The 24,677-nt window shown below is 35.6% G+C and overlaps 1 protein-coding gene across 1 annotated transcript in view; it reads left to right on the top strand.

Annotated features, from left to right (window-relative positions):
* The window catches only part of MCU (mitochondrial calcium uniporter), a 189,747-nt gene that overhangs the window by 142,794 nt on the left and 22,276 nt on the right, over positions 1 to 24,677 (top strand). The window contains exons 2-4 of the mRNA XM_068982237.1: positions 1,672 to 1,741; positions 20,665 to 20,835; positions 21,892 to 21,996. Coding sequence (XP_068838338.1) covers positions 1,672 to 1,741; positions 20,665 to 20,835; positions 21,892 to 21,996 — 346 coding nt within the window. The remainder of the gene's footprint in view (positions 1 to 1,671; positions 1,742 to 20,664; positions 20,836 to 21,891; positions 21,997 to 24,677) is intronic.

The raw sequence follows: 24,677 nt of genomic DNA, 5'->3' as shown, positions 1-24,677 counted from the left end.
AATATCTTGGCCCCCTGATGCAAAGAGCTGACTCATTGGAAAAGACCCTGATGCTAGGAAAGAGTGAGGGCAGGAGGAGAGAAGAGCTGCAGCAGAGGATGAAGTGGATCACCGACTCAATGGACATGAACTTGAGCAAACTCCAGGAGAGAGTGAAGGACAGGGAAGCCTGGCGTGCTGCAGTCCACGGGGTCACAAAGTTGGATACAACTTAGATACTGCACAACAACAAAGCATCCTAAAGTTACAGTTGAGCCAGTTGAGACCTACAGAGGACGAGATCCAGGCCCTCTGTATTTTTTGTAAAAGATGGTTAGCAGTATTGAGGCCTGGGTTCTAATCCTGATTCTGATATGTGGCTCTTTGTAAGTCCCTTTCCCTCTCTGAGTCTCAGTTTTCTCATTTGTAGAATGAGTTTGGACTCATCTTCTGTTTCAAAACATCTTTATGGAGCTAAGGATTCTTTGGTCCCCATTAAAAGTGTTGAAGCAAAGGATTAGGATTGTAGGATTTCCCAGCACACCTGTATTTAACCAGTGCCTTCTTGGATCTCTGAGTAAAATTGAGTTTAACTAAATATTTTGAGACCAAAAAAAATCTGAAAGTGGCAGTCTACACTAAAGTTGTTATGTATATTAACTTAAAGATTCTCAATGACGGCATCAAAACATTAATGTGTAACGATCAGCTGTAAAGTCTCAAGTGATTTAAGTGGTTTTTTTCATTTTTAGAAAACAGTCTTGCATTCTGCATGCTTTCTTAAGCTGGTAAGAGGTAGGAATTTATGATACTAACTTGAAAGAGGTCTGTTATACACCATAGTCTTGTTAGGTATGCATTGACTTAGAGTCCTAAATTATTTTTGTTTGGATTCTTGGAGTGGAATATAATATCTGGCTCTGAGGCTAATATGTTGGGTTTTAGTCCATTAATGTGTTCTTTTCTTTCTCCTTTAATACTTTTTGAGGCTAGGAAATTAAAAGGTACAAGGGAATAAATTAAGCATTTAGCAAGTCAGAAACGTATTCAATAATCTTTCTGAAACTTAGTTTAATTGTGAGAGCCTAAATTCTAAACCTAAATCTACAGTGACACTACTCTTTGAGGAAGTAGTAAAGGTGGATATTAGTGTGAGTTCCCTCTAATATTCAGAAGATGATAACGATTAAAGATTCCAGAAGTGAAGTTGCCTGACCAAATTAAAACGAAAAAAGGAGAGTAAACAGAAAGACTAGATGTCTACCCAATAACAGTAGAGTAGTGATGTAGCTGTTTAATAACTGTCTTAGACCTAGTAAAAGACATAAAGGAAATCCAGGTCTAAAAACTAGTCAGAGGAATAAGAAACAAAGTTTTGTTTAGACTTGACAGTGCTTAAAACCAGTACTAAGTGTTTAAAAAACTAGATGAGAAAAAACAGTTTGTATGGGTGTGTATGTGTGTGTAAATGTGTTTGTATGAAATCTGGAAATAGACCAAAATGTATCACTAACATCTTAGGATGAAAAGAGTTTGAGAGACTTTTCCTTTATCTGGATTTTTAAACTCTTCCACTAAAGGATACATATTATTTAAATGATTTTAAAGCTATTATTTATTATATTCATACCCATATGCATATAACATCTGTTGTGTGCCCTGACAATGGATGTGTCTTTTTGTGTTTTCTAGGTACACCAGAGGCTCTCTTCTTGGCCTAATTTGGGAGCTGTTTATTGCAGTACCGTTGTGCCCTCTGATGGTGAGTTATGGCACATTTTTTTAATGTCCAGTGCTTTTTTTTTTATTTTCCTTTCTCACTGTTTCCCACTCTCAGATTGACATACAAATTTATTTTTCTTAAAAAATAGGCCAGAATCAAAACAATTGGAGAGTTTCAATAAGGAGAGAATTTCTCCAGTATAAACATATTGTTCATAGTGATGAATCCTCTCAGCTTTTGCTGAAGCATTTCACTTAGAAACTTCTTGTTTTAATAATATTGTCTAAAATTGTTAAATATTTGGTGTCAGTATCAATAAATATATATTCATTAAGTTATATATATTCAGTGATAACTAAGTCACATTCCAACAGGACTCTTGTACCAGTTTTATTATGATATTCAGTGGCAAATAATTTGAACTAGTGATTTTATATTGAAATTTTTATTATTAATTATATCATGTAATACAGTTATCATTATCCTGTGTACCAATCTGTATGTGCTACGTGCTGTACTTAGTTGCTCAGTCATGTCTGACTCTTTGCAGTCCCTGGACTGTAGCCCACCAGGCTCCTCTATCCATGGGGATTCTCCAGGCAAGAATACTGGGGTCAGTTTCCATGTCTTTCAATGATTTAACAATAGTAAAGTTGTACTGGTGTGTCTGGCTGAATGTTATCCCAGGATATAAATACTAGTATGTTGCTTCTATGTTGTATGAGGGATTGAAGACAATATTTTTACAAAGGTAAAATGATACATACTTTTGAAAAAAAGAGTTGCTCCCAAAATTCCTCCGAATACTATTGTCCTTCTTAAGAAAATCAACTTGTATTACTTATCAAGAAACAGAAGCAGAAAATTATTTGATTTAATGAAATTCGTTGTCCTTTCTACTCTCAATTTATGTACCTTTCTTATTTAGTACTTCTAAATTAATCTTACTTTAGGCTGGTATAGCATATAAGAAAACTCTGTTTAACGCACAGCTACTTCAGCAGAATTTAGCCACCAGTAGTAAGCATCTCTCCCATCATTCATTCTTCACTACTGTCATGGCTACTGGGTCATGTTCTATTAATATATCAAATGAGGGCTTGATCCTCTTTTTTTTTTAAAAAAAGTGCAAAATCCAAAATACTACATTATATACCTGGTGGACTATAGTCCAGAGGGTCTCAAAGAGTCGGACAAGACTGAGGACACACACACAAACAATATTATATATATATATAAAATATATACTGCCTCTCAGTAATTGCCTATTAACTTTGTTGTTTGACAAAATGTTCTAGTTATGACTATGCTAGCTGTTGTAAAATATAGAGTATCTTAAATGTTTAACCTCCCTACCAAAGCAATCTAGAAGGTTCTCAATTTTTCTTGTGTCATAAATACTTTTGAGGATCTGGTAAAAGCTTTACATTCTCTCTCTAGAAGAAAATTTTACATACACATAGGCAATGTTACATATAATTTCTTAGTGATACAGGCTCTCTCAACCCTGGTCTCATGAACCTCAGCTCAAGAACTGCTTTGGCCACACTGTGCACACGCGCACGCTCATCCCTGTACCCAGGCCCACGGTCCCTTTGATGAGAGGCATTATGCTTAGAGGTTGTGTTTAGCTTTGTAGTCAAGATTTGCATCCCAATTTTCACTTTTAAGCCATGGTTTAATCTTAGACAAAATAATTGCCTTCTTAAAACCTCTTGCCTTATATGTGAAATGGAGATAGTAATAATTACTACCTCCAAGAGAAAAATGTACTTATCCAACAAAAACTCTTATTGTATAAAGAGTGGTGTGTGTGGTAGTGTTAAAACCTTAATCAAAGCAATGTGATTTAGGGCTTCTCATTTTAATTTCTCTATGCCCCAGATCCTCCTTTGTAAAATGACTGTATTTTATGTACCATAAAATTCATGTATCATCATGCAAGCATAATAACAATCCAGCTTTAGACTATTTCCTTACCCCAAAATATTCTCCTGTTCCTGTTTTGCAACCAGTCCCTGCTCCGACCCTAAGGTTTAGGCAAACACTAATCTGAGGCAAACACTAATTTGCTTTGTCTCTCCTCCTCCTTTGTAAAATTTCATAAAAATGAAATTTTTATGACTGCATGGTTTATAGCCTATTTAAAGGCTTTCAAAACTTTCAGGGGTTCCCCTTCATAGTAATGAAAAAACTCCAGTACTTTGGCCACCTCATGCAAAGAGTTGACTCACTGGAAAAGACTCTGATGCTGGGAGCGATTGGGGGCAGGAGAAGAAGGGGACGACCGAGGATGAGATGGCTGGATGGCATCACTGACTCGATGGACGCGAGTCTGAGTGAACTCCGGGAGTTGGTGATGGACAGGGAGGCCTGGCGTGCTGCGATTCATGGGGTCGCAAAGAGTCGGACACGACTGAGCGACTGAACTGAACTGAACTGAACTGAAGGATGAGAACAATTCTGCTATAGACAGGTTGACTATATAATTTATCACCCAATCCAGGATACTTTTGAGAATACATCAAGGACAACCAGAGTTGTCCTGACAGTTTTAAATGCAGTAAGCCAGGACATGTCTTCACTGTAGGTAAGTTGAATAAGAGCAAGAAAAATAGTCTTCCCTAGCTGCCTTCATTTCTCTATCCAGAAATGTAATGCTACTTAATTAGCCTTGTATTGAGAGCTGTGATAGAAAGAAATGTTGTTTTGTAGTTAATAAAAAATATAAAATTTCCTTACAAAAATTGTTTGAGGGCAATTAATTTTAGCAATGAACAGTTATCCAAATTCTTGGTTAATAATAAACAATCATCTGTTTAATCCAAATATAGATAATATATATAAATTCTTAACCTAAGTAACTAGATATATGCCCTAGTTTTTTTGTTTTTTGTCCCATTACTTTTGAAAAAGCTTTATTTATATGTATTTTATGTACCATAAAATTCATGTAACATCATGCAAGCATAATAACAATCCAGCTTTAGACTATTTCCTTACCCCAAAATGTTCTCCTGTTCCTGTTTTGCAACCAGTCCCTGCTCCGACCCTAAGGTTTAGGCAAACACTAATCTGAGGCAAACGCTAATCTGCTTTGTCCCTCTGTAGTTAAACCTTTTTTTAAATGTCATATAAATGGACTCATTCAATATGTAGTCTTTTGCATCTAACCTCTTTTACATATCCTAATGCTTTTGCGGTTTACCCATATTGTAGCATGGTTTGAAGTTCTTTGTTTTTATTGTTGAGTAGAATTCTAATATATGGAAATAAATGAAATGCACAGTTAGTTTTTCATTCACCAAATGAAAAACATTTGGATTGTTTTCCATTTTGGACTATTAAGAGTAATACTGCTATCAACATTTGCTTATGTCTTTATATCTCTTGAGTAGATATTAGGAGTGGGATGTCTGGGTCATATGGTAAGTATATGCGTAATTTCTTTATTGAAGTATAGTTGATTTATACTGTTCCATGTGTACAGCAAAGTGATTCAGTTATACATACATATGTATATTATTTTCAGATTTTGCCTGTTATTTGTTATTATAGATATTGAATATAGTTCCCTGTGCTATTCAATAGGTCCTAGGTTTTTTATGTGTTTTATATATGGTAGTTTGTATCTCTTAATTGCAAATTCCCAATTTATCCTTCCCCCTCTTTCCCCTTGGGTGCAAGTGTGTTTTCTATGTCTGTGAGTTCATTTCTATTGTGTAAATAAGTTCATTTGCATTTTTTAGACTCCACATATAAGTGATATCATACAGTATTTGTCTTGGTCTGACTTAGTTCACTTAGTACAATAATCTCTTGACCCATCCATGTTACTACAAATGGCATTGTTTAAACTTTTTATGGCTGAGTAATATTCCATTATGTGTGTATGTGTATATATACATATATACCACGTCTTTATCCACTCATCTCTTGATGAATATTTAGGTTGCTTCCAGGTCTTGGCTACTGTGAACAGTGCTGCAGTGAACGTTGGGGTGCATGTATCTTTTCAAATTAGAGTTTTCATTTTTCCCTTATATACGCTCAGGAGTAGGATTGCTGGAACTTATGGAAACTCTATTTTACTTTTTTAAGGAACCACCTTAATGTTCTCCATCACCGATGTACCAATTTACGTTTGCACTAACAGTATAGGAGTATAGGAAGTTCTCTTCTCTACACCCACTCCAGCATTTATTATTTATAGCGTGAGGTGGTACCTCATTGTAGTTTTCATTTGTATTTCTCTAATAATTAGTGACGTTGAACATCTTTCTATGTGCTTCTTGCCCATCTGTATGTCTTCTTTGGAGAAATGCCTATTTAGGTCTTCTGCCCATCTTTTTTTATTGGGTGGGGTTTTTTTTTGTATTGAGGTATGCAAGCTGTTTGCATATTATGGAAATTGAGCCCATTTTGGCCAGTTTGTTTGCAGATATTTTCTCCCATTTTGTACATTGTCTTTTTTGTTTTGTTTATGATTTCCTTTGCTGTGCAAAATTTTTTAAGTTTAATTAGGTCCCATTTGTTTATTTTTGTTTTTAGTACTCCAGGAGGTGGATCCAAAAAAATATTGCTGTGATTTATGTCAAAGAGTGTTCTGCCTAAATTTTACTCCAGGAGTTTTATAGTATCTGATCTTATATTTGGGTCTTTCATCCATTTTGAGTTTAATTTTGTATATCGTGTTAGAGAATGTTCTAATTTTACTCTTTTACATGTAGTTGCCCAGTTTTCCCAGCACCACTTATTGAAGAGACTGTCTTTTCTCCACTGTATTCTTGCCTCCTTTGTCATAGATAAATTGACCATTAAGTATGTGGGTTTATTTCTGTGCCTGCTGTCCTGTTCCCTTGATCTATATGTCTCTTTTTGTGCCAGTACTATACTGTTTTGATGACTGTGACTTTGTAGTATAGTCTGAATTCAGGGAGCTTGAGTCTTCTGGCTCCATTCTTCTTTCTCAAGATTGTTTTTGGCTATTCAGAGTTTTTGTATTTCCCTACAAATGAAAAACTTTTTTCTTCCAGTTCTTTGAAAAATGTCACTGGTAATTTGACAGGGATTGCATTGAATTTGTACGTTGCCTTGGGTAATATGGTCATTTTAACAATGTTGATTCTTCCAGTCTAAGAATACAGCTTATCTGTACAACTGCTTGTGTGGTCTTCAGTTTCTTTCATCATGTACTTAACTTTTTAAGAAACTGCAAAACTGTTTTCCAAAGTGGCTGTCCCACTTTGCATTCCTACCAGCAGTATTTAAGTTTTCCAGTCTCCCTATATCCTCCCCAACACTTGGTATAGTCACACTTCTTGATAATAGACATTCTAGTGGATTTGTAGTATTATTTCATGGAGGTTTTAATTTTCATTTCACTGACGATCAAGATATTCGGCATCTTTTAATGTACTCATTAACCATTAAAATATGTTCTTCAATAAAGTGCCAAACTTTTTGCCTGTTTAAAATAATTGACTGTCTTAGTATTGATTTGTATGCATTCTTTATATATTCCAGAAATTTTCACGTTACTTTTAAAATAATTTTGTGGGAAAGGGTGGATTTTTTAAAATCATGTTTAATTATTAATGGCTATTCATATACAGTTGGAAATTCTATATTTATTGTCATCATTTATATTGAGGGCATAAACATACCCCACCACTGTCTTTCTTTCTAGCTTTTAAAAACCTAACAACAAAAAGGAAACACAAGTAATAAAATCACAAAAAATGATAGAAACAGAAAACCTCAGTGTTTTAATGTGGGCATATTCCTCACCAACCTAGATGTGAGGTTGGGAAAGCTGAAACACCTTATTTTGCCATTTTAAAAATATATCCTACAGTTTGAACTTTTTTTTGGTAAGTAGGAGTTTCAGTTTGAAGTACCAAAATATGGTTGAACTTGTTGCATCACAGAAGTCTTTTTGAAGGCTTTTATAACATTGACTTTCACATTGCTAAGAAAAACAACCATATGAACTTGGAAAGATGTTTAAACTTTCTGTGCTGACAGTATTTAAACTGGGTTAGTATGGAGCAGAGTAAATTTATATCACAATTCAGATGATGTCATCCATTCTAGGATTGCTATCATTTATTTCAATATTTTGAAGCAAGTTTTGAGGAAATAGGAGACTATGTTATTTCCCTCCAGAATGTGATGTGGTTAAACTACTGATATTGTTTTAAGGAGTTAGTTTCCAATTGTGTCGGTTAATATACATGTTGATACAAAGAAAAATCCCTTATATGTGATCTCTTATGGAAATTAGAAAAGCAGTTAACGCTAATGGCTATCACCATCTTTGAAATAGTGTTAAATTTCTTTTCCAAAATACCTACCAGGATTTTTTTTTTTTTTTTTTCTCTAAGAAAGATCTTGGTACTCTGTGAACAGATGGTACATCTTCCAGACTTAGCAACATGCATGCTTTTATGACCTCAGAGAAGAAAGGAGCTTTATCCATTGCAATAATGCATTGGTTTTTTTCATTGGCATTGAAGACTTCCACCGTCCCTAGAAGAGGCCTTGCCTGCTACCACAGAAGTAGTCAGTATTTTGAGAACAGGATTTTGTGAGAAAAAGAATAAAAATATAAATTCTCCTTTGCTAGATTAAACTCTGGATAGGAGTGTTGCTTTTTAAGAGAAGAGAAAGTTTATTACAAGGGAGTGTTTTTAGTTATGTCTTGATTAACTTGGGGGATATTTGGGCCTTTATGAGTGAGCATAATCTTCCAGTTCAAGACCTTACAGTCATTATTTTGTACTTGGTAGAAAACTCATGAACCCTTTTAACCAAGCTGTAGCTCTGAAATAGAAAGAAGTAGACAACCTTGTGATTTTTTCAGCTGCTGGAGAAAGTTTCTCTCTAGGCTAGTCATGAATGGAAAGGTTTATCAGTTTCTCTGTAAGAATTAGAAAAAACTTAGAGCTCTTGAAGATTACTTCCACTCAGAAACCTTAAAATTGGAACTTGGATTTCCAGTCGTTTCACTGTTGATACTGCATCAAAACAGAAAGTGATATAAATTCAATTCTAAGAGTCTTAGAAGAAATCTTAGGTTCCTTACACATGCTTAGCCAAGCATTATCTGGCGAAGTGAACTATGAGAGCTGTGTTACCACATACCTTTCCCAGAGTCGCTGAGTTTTTACAGCTTCTTTTCATCAAAACAGAAAGGCACAACCTTTTTAGATATCAAAGGTAATATTCAAGTTAGCATGTTCCAAAACCAAGCCATTAAGTGACTTTTTATTCAAGCCAAACAATACCAGTCTTATAATTGAAATGTCCTTTTATATAGAATTAAAGTTTATTTTCTGTTTTAATTTGTAAATTTTTATTTCTTAAAAAAATGACTTATTTATTTAAAATGAGGAAAAATGCTTCAATTTTTGTTAACATTTATTTTAAAAATATGGCAGTGTACTAGTCTTTTACTTGTAGTCTGCCATAACAAAATACTGTAACTTAAACAGCAAAAATTTATTTTCTCACAGTTTTGGAGGCTAGAATTCCCAGATCAGGGTGTCAGCCTGGTTAAGTTCTGATCAGAACTCTGATCCTAGCTGGCAGATGGCCACCTTCTCACTGTGTTTCCACCTAGTGAAGGTATGGGGAAAGCTCTTACTCTTCATATATAGCTGTTGTGCTATCAGATTAGCACAACCGATTATCAGATTAACTTTATCTTTTCCTTTAACCTTAATTACCTCTGAGTGACCCTATCTCCAGATAAGCACATGGGGAATTAGAGTTTCAAAAATACAAGTTTGGGGAGATCACAATTCAGTCCATAACAGTTAATATGAAGGAAATAATTTTTCAATGCAACAAATGTGTTGTATCTAACAATTTTTATGTATAAATTGTTTGAATTTTTTCAGGAAATAGGTCTAAGGGGGGAATCCATACCTTGTTCATGTTGTCAAGAAGGTCTGTTATACAGGAATACCTAGGAACAGGAATTGGTTTATATAATTTATGCTCTTTTTCTCCTTGTTGCCCTCGGTGGAACAAGTCATTTTTGTTCTCTTGGGGTTTAAAGCCTTGACTGGAAATTTTCTCATGGAAATTTGTATGACTTTAGACTTTAGTTTTTAAGACTGTAGATTTTAGAAAAAGCAAGAAAAACTACCAAGGAAAGCATTTTTCTATATCCTCATTGAATCTTCTCAGCCTCCTTGTGAGTTATTAGAATCTCTGTATTAAAGGTAAGGTGAATGAGATAAGGGTATATTCAGTAATGTGCCCATACATTCAAAGTGTCTCCTGTGGTAGAATTGGAGATTTTCAGGAACTGTTTTCAAATCTGAGATTCCAACATCTATAATTCTTCTGCTGCACTTTACTCTCTGTACTTTAGGATTATATTCCACTTTACACCATCCAGAAATTAAAGTGGGCCAAAAGTCAAGGATTAATGAAGTTACTTTCAAAGCAGCACCATGAAAAGAATTATTCTTAAAAAAGAAAAAAATGCTAGGGCACTAAATTAGGACAGGATTTTATTTTTACAAAACAATGTGAAATATTTAATTCTCAGAATGAAAGATGAAGGATGTGGATGACTTTTTATTTAGCCCAAATGCTTTTGACATTTATGAGAGTTTAATTATCTTCATAAACAGATTTTTAAAGAACCAGATTCAACAAAAGTTATATAGGTTGTTCTACTATTTGTAGACAAAAAAAGATGCACAACTCCAGAGTTGCAAATTAAGTTTTATTTGAGTCAAAATGAGGACTGCAGCCTGGGAGACAGCGCCTCAGATAACTCTGAGAAACTATTCCAAAGAGGTGAAGAGGGAGTTCATTGCAATCAGCGCTTACTTTACAAAAGATTTCTACTAGTCACGAGGAGCAGATATCGTCATTTAATGATTTAGTGCTTTTCTAGATACGAAGAGATGCAAGAATTGGGATGATGAAATCAGTTCCTGAAAATACCTAACTATCTAAAGAAAGCCCTGTTCCACCAGATTCTCTGACTCACAGAGAGCCTCACTCCACCCTGAACTCCCTCAGTGGGTGTTGAAGGTCAACAGCTGCAGCCTCATATGCTTCAACTGATGGCGAAAGCCCTTGTTGTTGTTCGTCACTATCAGTGCTCTTTGTTGTCGTTGTTATTATTCTTCAATCATTGCTAAGTCATGTCTGACTCTTTTGCAACCCCATGGACTGCAGCATGCCAGGCCTCTTGGCAAGTGCCAATTTGTAGTGGACATATTTAACATAAGACCAAAAATGTGTGTCAGGTGCTCAGCCATGTCTGACTCTTTGTGACCCCATGGACTGTGGCCCATCAGGCTTCTCTCTCCATGGGATTTTCCAGGCCAGAATACTGGAGAGGGTTGCCATTTCCTTCTCCAGGGGATTTTCCTGATCCAGGGTTCAAATCCGGGTCTCCCACATTGCAGGCAGATTCTTTACCTTCTGAGCCACCAGGGAAGCCCAAAACCAATAATACCATATATTTTTTAAAAAGTTTATAATTCTAACTGTTTTCACAAATTTTATCATTTAAGCCTATAATAACTTCACTTAACTGTTTTTTACATAGTTCTACAGAGAGAGAGAGGTTCAGTTGTACAAACACTAATTCACCTTAGGTTCACAGTGAAATATATAGTTGATTTCACTAAGTTAATTTATATTGCCACTTGGAAGGACCCAACAGCTGGATTTATCAAACTACTAAATTTATGATTCTAGACTTCCCAGGTGTTTCAGTGGTTGAGAGTCTGCCTGTCAGTGCAGGGGACACAGCTTCGATCCCTGGTCTGGGAAGATTCCACATGCCACGGGGCAGCTAAACCCCTGTGCTGCAACCCCTATGCTGCCAGCCCTCTAGAGCCCAGGAAGCTCAGCTTCTGAAGCCCTCACACTCTAGAGCCTGTGCCCCACAGCAAGAGAAGCCACCACAATGAGAAGCCCATGCACCACAAGAGAAGTAGTCCTCACTGGACACAACTAGAGAAACCCTGTGTACAGCACAGCCAAAAATAAATAATTTTTTAAAAAGAACTAATAAATGAATTCAGTAAAGTTTCAGGGTATAAAATTAATATCTAGAAATCTGTTGCAGGAATTCCCTAGCCGTCTAATGGTCAGGACCCTGCACTTCCACTGCAGTGGGGGTGGGGGGGTTGGGGTGGGTTTGATCCTTGGTGGGGAACTAAGATTCCAGAAGTCACATGGTGCAGCCAAGAAAAAGGAAACACTATTGTGTTTCTATAAACTAACAATGAACTATCAAGAAGAGAAATAAAGAAAATAATCTCATTTATAATTGTATCAAAAATAATAAAGTACCTAAAAGTAAATCTAACCAAGGAGGTAAATACTTAGAAAACTATAAGACTTTGATAAATTCAGGATGACATGAACAAATGGAAAGATACACCATGCTCATGGATTGGAAGAATTAATCTTGTTAAAATGATCATACTCCCCAAGGTAATCTACAAATTCAGTGCAATCCTTATCAAAATACCAGTGGCATTTTTTTTTTTTAAACAGAACTAGAACAAATAATTCTAAACTTCATATGGAAACACAAAAGACCCCAAATAACCAAAAGAAAACATTGGCAGTACACTTTTGACATAGGTCTTACCAATATTTTTTGGATATGTATCCTCAGAGAAGGTAAACAAAAGCAAAATAAACAATGGGACCACTTCAAACTAAAAAGCTTTTGCACAACAAAGGAAACTATCAACAAAATGAAAGGGCACCCTATTGAGTAGGAGAAGATATTTGCAAATGATTTATCTGATAAGAGGTTAATATCCAAATTATTTAAAGAACTCATACAATTCAACATCAAATAAACAAACAACCTGATTAAAAATTGGGCAAAAGACCTAAATAGATGTTTCCCCAAAGAACACATACAGATAGCCAACGGACACATGAAAAGATGCTCAACATCACTGATCATCAGAAAAATGCAAATCACACTACAATGAGATATCACTTATACTTGTCAGAATGGCTATTACCAAAAAGGAAATAACAGTGTTGCGGAGAATGTGAAGAAAAGGTGGGAATGTAAATTGGTATAGCAACTATGGAAACCAGTATGGAGATTCCTCAAAAAAATTAAAAATAGAACTACTTATAATATGATTAAGCAATCCTACTTCCAGGAATTTTTTTTTGAAGAAAATAGAAACACTAATTTGAGACGATACATGCACCCTTATGTTAATTGTAACATTATTTACAATAGCCAAGATATCAGAGTAACCTATGTGTCCACAGATAGATGAATGGATAAAGAGGTGGCATATATGTACAATAGCATATTCCATAAAAAAGAATGACATCTTGCCATTTGGGACAACATGGATGGACCTTAGGAATATCATCTAGCCTTTTTGTTCTTTATTGTTCTTAGCTATAGAAGAAGGGCAGGCTTTCCAACTAGCTCAGTGGTAAAGAATCCGCCTGCCAATGCAGGAGACAGGGGTTTGATCCCTGGGTCACGAAGATCCCCTGGTAAGGGAAATGGCACCATTTCCCATGGTAAAGGAAATGGGGCTGCAAAAAAGTTGGACACGACTTCATGACGAAGCAACAGCAGCTTAGAAGAATGGCCCTTATAGTCTGTATGATTTCTTTAACCCTTCCAACACTAAAATTATGTTATTGTATCTCATATTCTTAATGCAGAATAGCAGAGAAAAAGAGAAAGAAAAGAAACAGATGATGGCAAAGTCATAAGCCACTGGAATCATCTGTCTATATATAAAGTTCAGTTCTAAGTATCTCTGCAGAGAACACCCTAAATGTGCTTCCTTATTATACCTTTTCTTTTTTCATAATAAATCTTTAAGAGGTATACAGTTTTGTTGAAACCAGGCAAGACCGTGTGGGTCTCCCGTGTACAAATCCTTTCTGGGTCCCCATTTCTTGTTTATGGAAAATAGGCTTCATTCAGCCGTCTATGGTCCAAAGGGCCGATTCAGACAGTTGCTAATCAGGGAGCAGAGGGAATGCAGAAATGAGGGAGGAGCAATCAAAAAACAATAGGGCAGCCTCGGGGCAGTATATACATATCATATGAATTAAGTGTATATCCATATAATATTTTTGAGCTCTTCTGCAGGAACTGAGGCCCTCACCCAGGTGAAAGATGGTAACTTCAGACTGAGCACATGATTCCTGGGGCACCCAGTTACCTCACCATCAACCAGTCAGAAGAAAGTCACAAACCCTGCAGCCCTCACCCCAGACTTTGCCTATAAAAACTTCTCCCCCAGATTCCTTAAAAAACTAGGAATAAAACCACCATATGACCCAGTAATCCCACTCCTATGCATATACCCTGAGTAAGTCAAAATTGAAGACACATGTACCCCAGTGTTCATGGCAGCACTATTTACAATAGCTACAACATGGAAGCAACCTAGCTGTCCATTGACAGATGAATGGATAAAGAAGTTGTGGTACATATACACAATGGAATATTACTCAGCCATAAAAAGGAATGCATTTGAGTCAATTCTAATGAGGTGGATGAACCTAGAGCCTATAATACAGAGTGAAGGTAAATCAGAAAGAGAAAGATATACTAACACATATATATGGAATCTAGAAAGATGGTACCAAAGAGTTTAATTGCAGGGCAGCAGTGGAGAAACAAACATAGAGAACAGATTTATGGATATGAGGAAAGGGGAGGAGAGGGTGAGATGTATGGAGAGAGTAACATGGAAACTTACATTACCATATGTAAAATAGATAGCCAATGAGAATTTGCTGTATGTCTCAGGGAACTCAAACAGGGGCTCTGTATCAACCTAGAGGGGTGGGAAGGGAGGGAGATGGGAGGGAGGTTCAAGAGGGAGGGGCATATGTATACCTATGGCTGATTCATGTTGAGGTTTGACAGAAAACTACAAAATTCTATAAAGAAATTATCCTTCAATTAAAAAATAAATTAATAGTATTTAAAAACAAAAACAAAAAACAACTTCTCCCCCTAAACTGTTGGGGAGTTTGGGATTTTTGAGCTACCCATTTTCCTTGATTGGCCCTGCAATAAACTTTTCTCTGTACCAGACTTTGACATTTCAGTTTGTTTGACCTCTCTGTGCATCAGGCACACAAACTTGTGTTCAGTCACAGTGTTCATAAGATTATATATTTTAGAGGAGATTTTGCTCATTATTTTTAACACTGATTAATTTTCCTCCTACGAATTTTAACAACTGGTTAAATAACAAGCATTTTTACTATAGGACTTTTTCTGTAATTCTCCCAAGCATTTTTAAAAATTTTATTTAATATATTACTTCTTTAACCCAATGTCTGTTGTCCTTGCAGTTCTCTTTTTACTCTGGAAAATTCCTTGCCTTTTAATTTTTATTCCTACTTCAGTTGTCATATTCTCTCTCTCAGTATTTATATTGGATGCCCCATAATTTCTAGGTTTCTTTGAGGTACACTGCTCCAGAACATACTTTAGATTATTTCTTATTTATTGAAGTGGAAATCAGAGCAAAATATTTTTTTTAACCAACCAAAAAGCTACTTGTTTCAATTTGCATTTGAAAAGAATATTTAACTCTAGAGAACAGTAGCTGACAGCTGTCATTAGCTTGTAAATTCCCATTGTGACTTCACTACAACCCACAGCCATTTTGTATATTATTAAACTTGAGGAACTTTGGTAATTGTTATTCTCTGGTTGCAAAACAAGAAATCTAATATTTGCATTACAATCAGGTGCGTGGGAAAGAAGGCGACCTGGGGATTTATTTCAAAAGCGGTATTATATTAAAGATTTGTTAGTTCTGAAATGTGCTATCTATGCCAAGTTTTTCAAAGCTTTCATATTTAACTCCTTTTAAAAACTTCATAATCTTAAAGAAAAAAGTTAAACTGAGTGATAAAAACCTTAATTTTGTCTGTTTATTTTGTCTCAGTTATTTTGAAACAACAGTTACCCATGAAACTGATAATATTAGTGAAATCTCCCATAGTTTATGTGTTTAAGATGCACAGATTCCTATCTTTTATTTTAATTCAACTCTGACTACTACTTGAAATCTGTGGTTGAATATTTTCACATGTAGAAAGAAGACTGGATGGTGGTGAGGGAGAACACCAGGTAGACAAGTTAATCACCTAATTTTATGACCCCCATCATCATTACTGCTTATGGAACAAATAAGAATATTTATGTTACTGTTGCAGGAAGGGGCACCCCTTCCAGGGCCTGAAACTGGGCTCTTCTCTAACACTTGGAAATGAATTGTCCGAGGAGACACATGCTGACAAAGCAAGAGATTTTATTGGGAAAGGGCACCCAGGTGGAGAGCAGTAGGGTAAGGGAACCCAGGAGAACAGCTCTGCCACAAAAGTCTCGGGTTTTAAGGTGATGGGATCAGTTTCTGGGTTGTCCTTAGCCAGTCATTCTGACTCAGAGTCCTTCCTGGTCGTACACGCTTTGTTCAGCCAAGATGGATGCCAGAGAGAGGGATTCTGGGAGGTGGTCGGACAGGTTGTGTCTCCTTTTGACCTTTCCCGAACTCTTCCGGTTGGTGGAGTCTTATTAGTTCCCTGTTCCTTACCAGAACCTCCTGTCATAAAACAAATGGTTACTATGGTACCTGGCCAGGGTGGGCATTTTCAATCAGTGTGCTTCCCCTAACATTACTGTCTCTGACTTTAAAGAAGCAATGGATGGCTGAGGATTCTTTTAAAAACAAGAAAGAAAATGACAAAAATTTCAAGTTATTTTAGATATTGAAAACTATAGATGGTACATACTATGTATTAACTTTATATTACTATTTGGCCTCATTTTCCTTAGAAAACTCAGACTGTCCTTTTGGAAAGAATAAATACGAGATTTATGACTCTGCTTTTTATTTTTTATGTAAAAATTCAAATCATGTATCCACAAAGCATTAACTGCTGTGGGAATTGCTATCCTGCTGTCAACAGCTAGAACACCAGAAAGAAACACAAGAAAATACTGTTTTTAACACTGGACAATAAGCGAGACAGGACTTGGATCTGAGGAAAGAGAAGCAAGTGAAATTAACCTTACATCGCTTTAGCTCACAGCCTGAGGCTTTGGTTAAATTCTAAGCCACAAAGCCAGGCTATAACAACTTCCCAGGAGATAGCAATTACCAGAAGCTGTAAAGGAGAAGAAAGTGGCAACCCACTCCAGTATTCTTGCCTAGAGAATCCTGTGGACAGAGGAGCCTGGTGGGCTGCCGTCTATGGGGTCGCACAGAGTCGGATACGACTGAAGCGACTTAGCAGCAGCAGCAGCAGAAGCTGTAAAATGAGTAACTCTTAGTGCTCACTCAGGGCCAGAAATCATTTGACTTCTCTCCAGCTAGAGAGGAGAGGCATCACTGACTACATGAACATTCAGTAGAGACTCCCAGAAGAAGCATAACTTGGAAGGAGTGCCAAATTTGCTCTAGAATAAAGGATTCTCTAGATTTATCTTAAAAGACTCGAGATGATCAAGCTAATATGCAGTAACTATACCACAAAGTCCAGCATTCAGCAGTGTAAAAGTCACAATGTTTAATCTCCAGTCAAAAATTACTAGGCATATGAAGAAGCTGCAGGGTTGTGGGTGGGAGCAGGAATTAATCGACAGAACCAGACCTAGGAATGATGGAATTAACAGACAGAGATTTTAAAATAGTTACTATGAATATGATTCTTATATTCATGGAAAGAAAAGAAAAAACATAAGCATAATACAAAGAAAAATAGAAAATAGAACAATAAACAAATGGAACTTCTAGAGATGAAAATATGTATGAAATGAAAACCAGTATGGATGGAACTCATAGCAGATTAAATACTACAGAGGGAAAGATCAGTGACATTGAAGTACATAGCAATTAAAACTATCCAAAATGAATCTGAAAAAACTGAAATATATGAAAAGAGCTTCAGGTCCCTGTGTGACAGTACCACAAATATGAGTGTAATTGGAATCCAGAAGGAGAGGTGTGGGAGACATGAAAAATATCTGAGTAATGAGTTTTTCAGACTTAACCAAAACTGAGAGAATTTATTGCCAACATATCTGCCCAACAAGAAATGTTTAAGGAATCTCATGAGACAAAAGGAAAGTGATACCAAATGGAAATGTGGATTATACCAAAAAAAAAAAAAAGGGAACACAGAGGGTAAATATGTACATAAATATAAAATACATTTTTCTCATTTTGAAATTTTTAAAATATAATTCGTTGTCAAAGTAAAAATAGTTTGTGGTTTATAACATATAGAAATAAAATGCAGAACAGTAGCACAATACAGGGGAAATGGGAGCATATTGTTATAAGGTTCTTACACTATATCTAAAGTGGTATATAATACTTGAAGTGATAATTAAAAATGTATATTGCAAACCCTTGAGGTGGGTTCTGCAAACCCAATAGGCCAGGCCCAGTGCACTCCTTAATTTTGTAAATAAAGTTTGTTGAAACACAGCCATGCCTATTTGTTTACATAGTGCCTAGGGCTACTTTTGTACAACAATGCAGAGTCATAAGTTGCAACAGAGATTTTCTGACTGCCAAAAACCTAAAGTATTTAATAATCTACCCTTTATAGAAAAACATTGCCATTACTTTCTGTAGAGGAACCCCAAAACCATGAAGAGGTACAGTTAAGAAGCCAGTTTGTTGTTGGTATTGTTGTTTAGTTGCTAAGTTATGTCCAACTCTTTTGTAACCCCATGGACTGTAACCCACCAGGCTCCTCTGTCCAAGGGATTTCCCAAGCAAGAATACTGGAGTAGGTTGCCGTTTCCTTTTCCATGCTATCTTCCTGACCCAGGGATCTAACCTGGGTCTCCTCCATTTGCAGGCAGATTAGTTACCACTGAGACACCAGGGAAGCCCATAGTAGAGGTTAAATGTAATCATAAGAAGACTCAGTTAATCTAAAAGAGGGCAAGAATAGATGGAAAGCAGAAGATAGAGTTGAGTCAAGAAAAGTAGCGAGATGGCAGACTTATGCGTAACCATATTTATAATTTATTAAATGCAAATTATATACATACTTTAAAAGACAGAGACTGTCAGATTGGATAAAATAGCAAGACTCAACCATATGTTGTCTGCAGGAAACCCACTTAAAACATAAAGACATGGTAGGTTAAAAGTAAAAGGATGAGAAAGGGTATACCACAAAAATATATGTCTACTCAGAGACTTGTCAGTAAATAATCATAAAAAGCTTATTCATAGTAGTCAAAACCTGGAAACAATCCATATGTCAGTCATGGTAAATGGATGAACAAAATTATAGTGTATCCATGTATAGTTAAATGCTACTCAGCAATAAAAACAAATCAACTACTAATGCATGTAACAACATGGATGAATCTCAGAATCATCCAGATAGAAAAGAGTACATGCTATATTATTCCAGCAGTATAAAAGTCTAAAAAAACTAAACATAATCTATGGTGACAAAAATCTAATCAGTAGTTGCCCAGGGGTTAACTGGAATGGGGATCAAGAGATTTTGGGGGTCTAATGGAAATGTTCTTTATCCTGTTATATCAGAATTCATCAAATATTCATTTCAGATAAGAGTGTGTTTTGTTATTGATAAACTGTGTTTCAATAAGCATTATTTAAGTCGTGAACAATGTAGTGTGAGGCATCTGTGCTCATTATAGGCGCCATCATTTACTAGACCAGGTGAGGAAAAAAGATGTAAATGACTACAGTTATGAAAGTTTAATGCATTTAGAATCTCCAGAACATTGTTCTAAGTATATTTCTTCTCAGCTCTTCAGTTTTAAGGAGTATGAATCCTTACAAACTTTTTATAGAATGTATCTTTTAATTTTTTTAAAAAAAGCTAATAAACATCACTCATCTAAAAGCAGTATGTTGTTATAAATGGTTTATTATTCCTCACAACAACTGTATCAGTTAGATATTAAATCCATTTGATATATGAAAAGGTGAGGCTAACAGAGGTTATATAATATGTCCAAAGTTAAAGTCAGGATTCCATGCCAGGTTTGACTCCATACCCTGTTTTCCTTTTACAGGCTAATGCTAAATTACCATCTTTAAATGCTTGGTTGCTTGTGTAAAAAATTCTTGTTCAAAATTTATTTGAAAATTCGTTTGAAAATGATTTGAAAGAGTTATTCTGACACTTGTTTTAGAGACTAAGGTTCTAGAAATTAAAAATTAAGGAATAAGATAAGAAAATAAGGAATTCTGTGCCAAACTGTTGTGGAAAATCCTGTCAGTTGTGTAGCTTATGATAATGTTTCCCTTAATAACTTTTTGTTAGTAAGTCCCAAAATGTTGAGCTTTGACTTCTTGCTAACCTCAGGAAAATGTTCAAGAGAACTTAAAATAAATTGTTTTTTATTGTATCATAGTATGTCCACATTGTGTAAGAGATGCTTACTTATCAAGCACCTTGGATATAATATATGTACTATAAATATGAATTGCTGTCCTTGAGTAAGTCTTACTTAGTGGTATAGTTCCACATGTTATTCCCCATGAATCCTTGAAAGCTCTGGCTCCCAAGAGCCATCTCCTACAGGATATAGAATTTGGCCCAGCAATCTCTGGCTATTTAATAAAATTTTAGTAAATGGAATCAGGGTTTGTATTCACCAGTACCCAGAACTTTACCTGAAATTTCTGGGAAAGCCTCTTCTTGACCCACTTGAAAGATAATCCTCTGCATATTTTATTTTTTCTGAAAAGTGATTTGTGTGATAGATAAAATCTTCCATAAGCCAGTTCCCAGAATAATGTTCAGTTAAAGCTAAAGGGCATATTCTTGAACCTTTGGAAACATTTTAAACCACACTAATAATAATAAACCCCCATTTAAGAAGATTAGTAATACCACTTAACTTATAATGGAATCTGATTATCATATGATTATGGGTCTTTTTCATTCAGATGTGACAGTGGTGTATCAGAATGGGTTGCCTGTGATATCTGTGAGGCTACCATCCCGGCGTGAACGCTGTCAGTTCACACTCAAACCCATCTCAGACTCTGTTGGTGTGTTTTTACGACAACTACAAGAAGAGGATCGGGGAATTGACAGAGTTGCAATCTATTCACCAGGTATAGTCACCTTCATTATTCATTTCCACCCACCCCTTGTCCCCCCCTAAACTGCTTCTACACACACACATACACAGGCGCTGCAAATGAAGCCCATGCTTTTTACTTTGGGACATAATTTTTTGCTTAGCAAATGTCAGGAGAGACAGTGATTTCTCTCCCAGTTTTTAGAATATGATTGTTCAGACAGGGCTCTCATTCAAAAGCACCTCACATATAACGCCATGGGCACAGATGAGCCATCAATCACATTTTATACTTTTGAGACCTTTTGTCATTACCTTAGGCATAGAATAAACTTATCTAGTAGTTGAGCCATCATCTCTGAAGATATGAAATATTAGGATTTCTTTTTAGATCTTTTTATGTCTTTCACATAAACGTTTATAAAATAAAGACATGTGATTTGAAAGTAATAGAAAATAAGGCACTAAAATTCCCACTTGACATGACATCCATTTCATTTATTTATTTTTTAAGTGCCTTACGTTTTTACCATTTTCACTTTGAAAAATTTTAAATGTACAGAAAACATAAAAGCCTAGTACAGTAAGTCCCTGTAGTTTAAATATGCTTAATTCTCAACTCATAATTAATAGATGAACTTGGTGTACTTTGCTCACCCTAGCATCTGCCCCCTACTGAATTATTGGCAACTAATCAGTAACTATACTTCAAAGTTCCATATACTAGAAGATGTTGGGTTTTTAACAACGAATTTCCATCATAGGCAAATAGACATCTATGCAGCTCTCCCAGTGACCCTAGTTTTCCAGACGACACCTGTGCATCTATGTAATTATTTCATTTGTTCATAAAGTTCTGCCAGAAAAAGTACGTTGTCAAATCTTCATAGAGTTGAGGCCATGAAAACAAGAAGCCTCAGGTAATATAAGCTTTATTTCGCATAGAGTTTGGGGATAAGACAAAAAGCTAACTGAAATTTAAAAGACATAATTTTAAAATCTATTTTGAGGATTGCTTTCTTTCCTGACCACTCTTGAATAATTATGGACATATGACAAATTAAATTTTTCACATTTAAATTTTTCACAGATGGCGTTCGAGTTGCTGCCTCAACAGGAATAGACCTCCTCCTCCTTGACGACTTTAAGCTGGTCATTAATGACTTAACATATCATGTACGACCACCAAAGAGAGGTAAAAAGTAACCTTGATAAGGCCAGGGAAACATGAGAAGGGCTTTTGGAAAGAGCTTTGTTTTTCCATGGATAAACTTGAGAAACAGACAGTATTCAAAGAATGCTCAAAGTTTTACATATAGGTAGCACTTGGCTAGGATACAAACTAAAACATAGAAACCAGAAGTGTTCTACATAACTTAAACTCCTTCCCTCCATTCAAGCTAAAAGTAACATTATTTTAATGTTATTTGGGGAACCTTTTGTAAACAAATTATGGCACTCCCTGTCCTCTTAAATGTATGTAACAGGAATTAACCCCCCTTTTTTTTGATGGCTAGGGGTTAGCAGTCTGAAAGTCAATTATTGTACAATAGTAGTTCTTGGGGACTTCTGACATGTATACACTTTTGTGTGAAAAAAGTTAGGATATTTGCCTTAGGTGCAGATTCAGAACACGCCAAGAAACTCAGTAATCAAACGTTTTCAAGAACTACTGTTAAAAACCAAAGTTAATGCAAAAAATTCTTGATAAAACATCAAAAATTTAAATAAAGACAATCAGCATTACTGATTTTTCTTTTCACCCTGCTCTCCAATGTGACCCTGCACAGTACTGATGGAAATACCCTCTGGAATAGCACTCTGAAGTGTGTCTTCTGGGTCGTTTTTCTCTCTTTGCCTTGATAGTCAGTCGCTTGCTGCTGCTGTTAATTCCCCTCCTACTACCACCACTGCATCCATCAGCTTCCTAAGACACTTGTTTTTTTCCCTTCTGCTTTTTGTTTTGTTTTTTTTGCTGCACAGAATTCTAGTTCCCTGATGAGGAATCAAACCTGTGCCCGCTACAGTGGAATCACGGATTCCTAACTACTGGTCCGCTAGGGAAGTCCCTTCCATTCTTCTTTTGTGAATTGTCCCTAATGTAGAAAAAGTAAAACCCTAAGTATTGAATGCCTTCCTCAAAATCTGGTTTGCCTCTACCTTTAAATTTTTTCTCTTTTCCTTTTAAATGATGCCACTTTTCCTCCACTGTGTTCCTTTCTGCTTCCCTGAACTGTGTATGTCCTCATTCTTTGCCATGGTAGTGTTTGCTCACCTTTCCTCTGAGATGCCTTTTTCCTTTTTTCCCATTTCCTCATGTCAAAATCATCAATGTCAGCTCTTCCATGAAGGCTTTCATAATCCTATTCTTTCTCTGACTCCCAGCCAACCAGAAGTGATCGCTGTCTTCTCTGAATCCTTCTTAATCCTTTTTCAAGTGCTCAGAGGGAAGGTCCTGTGATTTTTATATACCTGTTGACTTAGGTAATCATGCTATATTGAGTGAATTAAGTGAGTTAAAGTATCCTTTAAATAGTAAGACATTACTAAGTCAGATTTTATTAAGTTGGAATAACTAACCATGTAAACCAAGAATTGTTAGCTATATATATTAGCTATGCTAATATGTTTTTCTTTATTCTTGAACTAGAAAAGTTCTCTAAAATAGCAGAAGTACAGGCCTTATTTTACTTAGTTTTGTTGTTGTTGTTTTTTAAATTTACTCTATTTTTTCCATAGGTCTATTGATATATAATTGACATATAATATTATGTACATTTAAGATATACAGTATGATAATTTGATACACTTAGATGTTGAGAAATGATTATCACAGTAAGATTAGTTAATACCTCCATCATTTCACAGTTACCATTTCTTTTTGATGAGAATACTTGAGCTCTACTTTCTTAGCCACTTTCAAGTGTACATTACAGTTTTAACTATAGTCATTATGCTGGACATTAGATCCCCAGAACTTATTCATCTTATAATTATAAAATTAATACCCTTTTACCAACATGGAACTACCACATGATTCAGCAATCCCACTTTGGGGTATGTATCCAAAGGAAATAGAATCTCACTAAAATATTAAAAGTTGACTAATGTAGTCTTATGTAAGGTATAGCAATCAGGAAAGTAATGATCCCAGCTTCCATCTATTATGTTTTCAAAAACTAGAGGTATTTTAATCAATGAATATTTCCAACCATCTTGTCTTAATACTGTGTTTTTTAAATAGAAATGAATATGTTTTAGTTTCTTTAATAAGACTATTCTCAAGTTGAATAAGGAAAATAAAGGTAGAAACCAAAAAGAGGAGAAATTATGTTTGATTCTTTGGTAATCAACTTGGTAGCCATATATAACTCTTGGATTTATCTATACCTCAGAACTGTAGAATATCTGTCCACCTTCGCTAGAAGACAGAGGTGAAATTCACATGGGTCAGAAGTCTCTAATTCATGGGATAATTGTAAATTGAAATGTGAAATTTGGTAAGCTCATTAGCAGCATTATTATAGAACTTAAAAAGATAATTTTAATATTTAATATTTAAGTCTAGACATCAAAGCTCTTTCAGCTCTGCTTTATTAGCCATTTTTCACAGAAGCTTAAATAATACTCCTTTAAGTTTATAAGTACTTTTCCCCTTAACTTTTAAAACATAGTAAAACTTAGTATTTTTTTCTTTTGAAAAAACGTAGGTTTTAGGGCTTCCCATGTGGCTCAGTGGTAAAGAATCTGCCTGCCGATGCAGGAGACGCAGGTTTGATTGCTGGGTCAGAAAGATACCCTGGAGGAGGGCATGGCAACCCACCCCAGTATTTGTGCCTGGTGAATCCCATGGACAGAGGAACCTGGTGTTATTAC

The sequence above is a fragment of the Capricornis sumatraensis genome, chromosome 10, assembly GCF_032405125.1.
Source record: "Capricornis sumatraensis isolate serow.1 chromosome 10, serow.2, whole genome shotgun sequence".
Classification (NCBI taxonomy): Eukaryota; Metazoa; Chordata; class Mammalia; order Artiodactyla; family Bovidae; genus Capricornis; species Capricornis sumatraensis.
Note: the sequence above shows the minus strand (reverse complement) of the source record. Positions and strands in the feature narration are given on the sequence as shown.